At 51.4% G+C, this 7,904-nt stretch overlaps 1 protein-coding gene across 2 annotated transcripts; it reads left to right on the forward strand.

Annotated features, from left to right (window-relative positions):
* Nucleotides 1-248: 248 nt before the first annotated feature.
* On the forward strand, nucleotides 249-7,614 carry ARMC12 (armadillo repeat containing 12; the record flags this gene model as incomplete). Of its 2 annotated transcripts, none has more annotated exons than XM_080938308.1 (6): nucleotides 249-411; nucleotides 1,367-1,512; nucleotides 1,732-1,866; nucleotides 6,478-6,651; nucleotides 6,775-6,846; nucleotides 7,279-7,614. In XM_080938308.1, 6 exons carry the CDS (start codon nucleotides 249-251, stop codon nucleotides 7,612-7,614), a joined length of 1,026 nt encoding a protein of 341 aa, XP_080794434.1. The 2 variants fall into 2 exon arrangements, with proteins under 2 accessions (XP_080794434.1, XP_080794435.1); XM_080938309.1 differs by having other exon boundaries at nucleotides 7,309-7,614.
* Nucleotides 7,615-7,904: the final 290 nt, after the last annotated feature.

Here is a 7,904-nt window from a genome sequence, read left to right on the forward strand (position 1 = left end):
CCTTCTAACCCTAGACTCTGGCATCTTCTTTGCAACCTCCCAAATCATCTTCTTCTTTCATCTGGGGTACTCTGGGCCTCTTTCTTCCCTGAGGGCCATCCTTGACCCCGTCATCTCCAAAGTTTCCTTTGTTGCCTAGTTCTGATTCTAGTACCCTGGTTCTTGGCCCCACCAGGGTTCTGGTTCTGGAATGTTCTCTCCAGGTGCCTTGCCTAGCTCCTACCGAGCCACCAGGCAGTACTGAAGACATGGGCAAGATCATTCCCCAGTGCCTGGAGCAACTGGACCTCCGCAAAGCCTTTGTGGGCCTGGCTACAGGCATCGGGGCCTTATACCTGCTGTACAAGGCCATCAGGGCTAGCTTAAAATGTCAGCCACCCCTCTGCTCCAACCCGCCTATCTGCATTGCCCGTGAGTGTCCAGTCCCTGGGGGAGAGGGCTCTGCTCCAGGAGGCTTCTTTGCCTGAGGCCTCCCTGTGGGGGGGGGGGGAGCCCAAAGGTGACTCCTTCAAGCTCCCGTCTTCCTCGTCTTTCTTTTCCAGTCTGCCTCAGCTTCCCTCCCACTTCGCAGCACCTGAGGCAAGAGTCTTCTGTAGACGATAGTTTGGGAGTCTCTGGGTAGCCAGCCTCTGAGAACCATCCACATGGCTCTCTCTCAGTTCTATGTATTGGGAAATGGAAATCAAAAGTTTTATCTTGCCCAGGAACTGGGGACACCGAGGGGAAGAAAAGTTGAGGGACCTTTTGCCCTGAGTTTCCAACTAGGTCATGGGGTACTTTAAAAATCTCCATTTTATGTGTTTGGGTGTCTTGCCTGTGTGTGTGTATGTGTATGTGCACCACCGGTATGCAATGCCCATGGAGGCCAGGAGAGGCCATTGGATCCCCAGACTGAAATAACAGATGTTTGTGAGTCACCATGTGGTTGCTGGGAATTGAACCTGGGTCCTCTGGAGGAGCAGTCAGTGTCCTTAACCACTGAGCCATCTCTCTAGTCCCCCTTAGGGCACTTTTGTAGCATCAGGAAAAGGGGTCACTAATTTGAGATCGTTGGTTGTCATCTCCCAGGGTGTCTTGATGAGAACAGAACCCTACCTGTTGTGGCTACACACCAGGAAAGTTGTGATTGTGAACACACAAACCAGCGACTGACAGGGCAGGTGGTACAATGGCAGGTCTGGTTCTCGGTGCAGGCAGGGCACAGTGCCTGTAGCTGTCCCCGTGAAGCGCAGCACAGCAAAGGCCTTCATTTCACAAAAGGCCTTTGACCTCAGCTCCCTCCTCCTTCCCTCCCCCACTTCCCCAGCCCCTTGCCTCCCTCAATTCTGAGTCCGGATCCCTAACTGTGGACTGGGGTGCTGTCTAGGCCTGGCCATCGAGAGAGAGCGCCAAGGGCGGGACTCGGGTGAGATTCGAAGACTTCTCAACTCTCTAGCGTGCAAACAGGACGCGTATACCAGAAGCATGATTCTTCATCGTATCACACGCTGCGTGTACTTGCTGGAGACTGAGGTGGGGCGGGGCGGGGCGGGGCATGGCCGGGCCCCTCCCAGTTAGTCTGGTCCCTGGCTTACAGTTCACCCGTAACCCCAGGACTGCCCAGGCAGCATCCTCAGACCTGTCCCTCTGATTAGCAGCATCAAAGAAAAGAAGGCCTTTGAGACTTGGGGGACAGCAGGCTCAGGACACCCGCTTCTCCTGTCTCTCCCTTCCTCTCCTCACACACTCTAGGCCTTAACTTGTACTGTGGATGACATCAACTTGGTGGCTGAAATGCTGGATGGGAAGGACAACAGTGTCAAAATCCAAGCTCTGAATGCACTTAAAGCCTTCTCTGGCATCAGGAAATTCAGGCTCATAATCCAGGTGAGCCTGAACAAGATCGGCAGGGTGTTCCCCAGGGTCTGGGGTCCTTTCGTTTGTCTGCTGACCCGACAAATTCCGGAAGGTTGTTTGATTCCGAGTTTGCAGCCCGGAAATGAGCGAGGAGACAGTGGTCAGCGTCCTCCCAGGCCACTCTGGTCTCCCCACGCCTGGCGACGCAGGACCCCCAAAGAGCAGATTCTTAAGTCGACAGCGCGGCGTAACTTACAATGGGAGTCAACCGTGCAACTCGCGAGAGCGGTCATTTCAACACTAGATGCCGATTGACTTCTGGCAGGCTGGCTGCGAAATTGGGGTTACCACACTTTCCCGTTAAAGGCGTGGGGAGTTCTCTGTGTAGCCCTGGCTGTCCTGCTGTCCTGAAATTCACTATGGAGGCCAGGGTGGCCTTAAATTCAGAGGTCCACCTGCCTCTTCCTCCTGAGTGCTGCGATTAAAGGTGTGCGCCACCACCCGGCTTAAAACACACACACACACACACACACATATATAAACATCATATATATATTATATATATACATATATATATAATATATATATATATATATATATATCAGAAAGAAAAACAACTCAAGAGATATCAAGGGGCAAAATGGCTCCGTGGACAAGGACACTTGCTTCTAAACCTGACTACCTGATTTCAATTTCCAGGACCCCACATGGTGGAAGGAGAGAACCAACTCCCACAAGTTGTCTTCTGACCCCCACTATCCCCCCCCCCATGAGCACGTGCATACAGCACCTTCTCCCATATGGTGGGGGGGGAAACCTTCCCTAAATGTGGCCAGCCCCAAACTGAGAACAGCATGGCCATAAGGTGCCCTCCTGGATCCTGATCCTCCCATCCAGAAGGGTTATGACCTCACATTTGGTGCAGATACACCTGCATTTGCGTGTTTCGTGCAGCGAGGTCGACTAATGGTGCTTGGACTTCTGTGTGCTCAGGGACACTGCGGATTAGTTGTTTCTGCTTCGGGGACAGCACCTGACAGCTTGGAGGAGGAAAGGTGTACTCTGGTTTCAAACCATACACGTGTGGTTTGTGTTTTTCCGTGGTCTGCCTTTCCTCCACAGATGAAAAGACTAAGCTTACCTTGTTTCCTCCTCCTGATAGCAGACGCTGTTCTGCGGTCTGCGTTGTGACCGCCTCACTCTCTGTCCACTGTGGGATGTTTGCATCTTCCCTGGTTTCTCCTAATGCAGTGAGAACAGGGTGCGCAGCCTTCTTGTAGTCCTGGGAGTTACTGTGGGCATTTGAATATTTCACATTTTAACATTTCCGTCCTGGTAAGGTTTTAATCGGCAACTTGACATTCTCTCATCCGAAGAGTTCCCTCTGCAGACTGGCCTGTGGGTAATTCTGTGAAAAACTGGTCTGTCTGGTGACTGGTGTGGGGGCCCAGCCCACTGTGGGCGACACCATCCCTAGATGTGTGAGCTCGGCTGAGCATTTCTGCACAGCTCTTCCAAAAGAAGGAAACATTTATTTTATGTGTATTTTGTCTACGTGTATGTATGGTGTTATATTCACACCTGTTGGTTGTGGAGGCCAGAAGAGGGGCCAGATCCTGGAACTGAAGTTATGGATGTTGTTTCTAAGACACCATGTGGCAGCTAGGAACCAAACCCGAATCCTTTACAAGAACAGCCAGTGCTGTTGACTGCTGAGCCTTTTCTGCAGCCCCTCCCCCATAGCTCCTGTCTCAGGCTTGTACCTTACATTCAACTGTGACCTGGAGATTTAAGACAAATAAACCCATTCCTCTCCAACATCGCTTTCAGTCATGGTGTTAATATCTCTCTCTCTTTCTCTCTCTCTTACACACACACACACACACACACACACACACACACACTGCAAACTAGAATTGTTTCTGACATGGGAAAAACTGGTGTGAAACAAAAGTTTGGGCTGAGGTATTGTGTATTTTTGTAACCTTAGCATTCAGGAGACTGGGGTTGGAGGATCAAGTGCTTGAGGCCAGCCTGAGGCTCTGAGTGACAGTTGATGGTCCCTTCTGCCTCTCCCCCAGGCCCTCTATCTCTCTCTCTCTGTTGCCTGAAAGCTCTGATTCTCCCAGGTCCCCTTCGAGCTGCTTTCATGAGAGACCCTGAGGCTCCACCCTGCAAGGTTCGGTTCCCCAGGGAGCATCCCCCACCCACCCCTCACAGGATGTTATGAAGGCTTATGTTGTGAAGGCTTGGCTCTTTCTATTTAGAAAGTACCAGCCAGGCTGGATCCTGCAGTTTCGGGGCTGGGGGCAGTTCCTCTGCTTCCTCATGGCCAGCTGCTACCAGATACACCACCTAGGCCTGGAGAGGGCCTCTACTTATCTGCCCTACCTTCTAAATCAGACCTCCTCCTTTTCCCTTCCTAGACACTTAAACATGATGTTTGGCTCTGGCCATGCCTCCTTGCTAAAATGAGCCATTAAAAAGGAAACTCCAGGCTCCCTCTCTCTCCCCCTGTTCTTGTACTTGCTCCTCCTCCTCCTGCCCTGCCCTAGGCTCTCACCTGCCCTCAACTCTCAGGGGTGGGCCAGGCAGGGCAGGGGATGCTGGCTCTCATAGGGCGACTCACCACTGTCAAGCCAACTTAGGTTTGATTGGTGTCCCTTCTCAGTCCAGTATCTTTTTTGTTTTAAGATTTATGTATGTATTATATATAAGCACACTGTAGCCGTCTTGAGACACACCAGAAGAGGGCATCATATCTTATTGCAGATGGTTGTGAGCCACCATGCGGTTGCTGGGATTTGAACTCTCTTAGCCACTGAGCCATCCTGCTGGGCCGACTTTCGGGCACCGGGGTAGTGGTGAAGAGAGAAGGCAGCTGGTCCTTGTGGGATTTGTAGCCTCCCAGTTGGGGTGGGTGACACAGAAGGCAGAGACACAGTGTGTCACATGCAATTGTCATGGTGTGTGAAGGAAATCAAGCTAGGCATGGTGACATACTCCTTTAGTCTTGACACCAGGCAGGCAGAGGCAGGGGGATCTCTGTGGTTCTGAGTCCTGCCTGCACTACAGAGAGAGTTCCAGGACAGCCAGGGCTATGTGGTGAGGCTCTGTTGAGAGAGAGATATACAGACACAGACACAGACACACACACACACACAAAGAGTAGCCAATCTCAATAGGCCACATGAAGTTTAATCTCATTTATATGACATTCTCAAAGGACTATCCAGTATTTGGGGGGGGGGTGGAATCCCACAAGAGAGGTCCCTGGGACAGTTTGGATGTGATGAAGTAACACTGAAGGCTGTGGCCATTACAAAGATCTGTAATAAGACGCAGACCTGCGCACCACACTGCCAACCATCCCTCTCACTGTAGTACTGAATGACTGGGTAAGATGTATGCTGTATGCATGGAAGAGCAAGGGATATGTGTGATACTTTTCTCCTTATTTATTTATTTATTTATTTATTTATTTATTTATTTATTTGGTTTGTTTTTTGAGACCAGGTTTCTCTGTGTAGCCCTGGCTATCCTAGAACTAGCTCTGTAGACCAGGCTAGCCTCAAACTCAGAGATTCTCCTGTATCTGCTTCCAGAGTGCTGGGACTAAAGGTGTGAGCAACCATACCTAGCTATTTTTCTCTATTATTTCTTAATTTTAATTTTAATTTTTAAAATATTTATTTTATGTATATGAGTGCTCTATTTGCATGTATGCCTACATGCCAAAGGAAGACATGCATGTGTGTGTTTTGCAGAGAATGCATGGCATGGCACAATCCTGAAGGTCAGAGGTCAACCTGCAGAGGTCGGTTCTCTCCTACCATCTGGGGTTTGGGGATCAAATACAACTCGAGCCAAGTACAGTATCGAGCCAAGTCACCAGCCCTTTTACTAGATGTTTAAAAATCAGTGTGTGTGTGTGTGTGTGTGTGTGCACGAACACACACACATTTGTCCCACAGTGCATTGTGGAGACCAGAAGACAACTTCATGGGATTGGTTTTCTTCCCCACACCTCTATGTGTGTGCATTTCAGGGCTCGAACTCCAGTTGGCAGGCGTGTGCCACAAGCGCTTTGCCTACTAAGCCGTCTCATTAGCCCCTTTTTGGTGGGTTTGAAGATAAAACCAAAAATATTTTCTGAGGGATGGGAAAGGGAGAGATGGCTAGAGAAGGAAAGAGAGAGGAAAGGAGGAAGGGAAGGAGACAGACCACAGATATTCAGGCGGACAAAGAATAGAATACTGCAGCTTGGGGCTTGGAGGGAGTGCGGGCACTAGTGACCACGATGAAGGAAACAAGCTTGGGCAGAAAGAAAGTGGGATTAGCAGGTGGACTGGACGACCTTACAGGGATGGATCAGAGATGTGGAGATGGGGCAGAAGTTTTAGGAAGACAGAGATAGCCCAGAAAGGGAAACAATCACCACCACCAACAAAACAACCGTGAGGTGGGAGTGGCTAGCCGCGGATGAGCTAACCAATGTGTGGGTAGCTAACCAATGCCTTGGTACTTCTAGTTCAAGATAGGAAGGATTATCTCCTGGGTCCTGGGTAGGGTCAGTGAAGGGCAACACGGAGTGTGTCAGGGAGGTCACCATGTGAGAGCAGTCCCATCTCTCCACCCCAGGAACATTGCATCAAGGTGCTGGAACTGATTTCCATCATCTGGGACATGGAGCTGCACGTAGCTGGCCTCCGACTGCTCAACAGCCTCCCACTGCCTGACTACGTTCACCCTCAGCTGCGGCGGGTGATGCCCGCCCTGATGGAGATCATGCAGTCAGACTATATCCTGGCACAGGTGCCTGCCCGTCAGAGCCGCGGCTCTGCCCCTGGCTAGTCCTGGAGCAGGACGGAGAGGGAAGAGCAGAAGTTCAAGACACCCCTGCTGAGGCCCAGACCCACCACCCTCTTCTTTATTCAGGTACAAGCGGTCCGCCTCCTGAGTTACCTGGCGCAGAAGAACGACCTTCTCTATGACATTCTCAACTGTCAGGTGAGGAAACGTGGAGAGGGGCTGATGGGATGCTGACGCAGGTGTCAGGAGGGGGGAGGTTCGCTAGATCGATTTTTGGAGATTAATTTTGAACGTGCGCGGGTGTCTGTGCGTCGCCTGTGTGCAGTGCCGGTGGAGGCCAGCAGGGGGCGTCAGATCCCCTGGAACTGGAGCTACGGAGGGTTGTGAGCCACCACGAGGGTAATGCAAAAGCACTCAGAGCCTGTCGCCTCCGGCCTCACACACTGTCTTAAGATTAATCTCAGGAACTTCACTCGCGTGCTCTGACTGTGATGTAACTCCTCTGGAAACATGAAAATGAGAGGAGGACGGCAAACGTGGCTCCGTGAGAGAGCAGAGACGGTGGGAAGCCAAAGAAGAGAATTGGAGAGCGGGCAGGAGCTCACTGGCTCTCTCCCACCCCCACCATAGGTGCATTCCAACTTCCTGAACCTCTTCCAGTCTTCACAACCCGGCTGTCTGCTTTTGGAGGTGCTGGTGTTTGCTGAGCGCTTGAGTGAGGGTCGGAACGCCACCCACTACCGAGCGGTCAAATGGCATTACAACGAACAGTCCCTGCACGAAGCCCTCTTTGGGGATGAGTCCAGACTGGCGGACCGACTGCTTTCCGTGGTCATCCACCCTGAGGAGGAGGTTCAGATCCAGGCCTGCAAAGTCATAGTGAGCTTGCAGTATCCCCAGGACCTGGGATCCCGACCCTCCTCTGTCTGCCGACCCAGCCATTCCTACTTCAAAACCGGGGAGTAACATTAAGGAGATCCAATAAATGCGTACAGGAGGGAAGCGTGAGGCCTGGAAGCACGCGTCTGTCCGTTGCCTCCCAGGACCCGGGTGGAGGTTGCTACCCTTTAAATCTGTTTCAATTTTTTTTTTTTTGAGGTGTGTGTGGGCACATGTGCACGTTTGTGTGCGCGCGCCCCTAGCATAGGGACATAGCTTGACAACGGGGTCAACGTCCTCTACTTTATTCACTGAGGTGGGGTGTCTCAGTCAAACCCAGGGCTCACTAATACGGCTAGTCTCACCAGCCAGGTCGT

This window comes from Micromys minutus (genome assembly GCF_963924665.1).
Source record: "Micromys minutus genome assembly, chromosome: 25".
In the NCBI taxonomy this organism is placed as follows: Eukaryota; Metazoa; Chordata; class Mammalia; order Rodentia; family Muridae; genus Micromys; species Micromys minutus.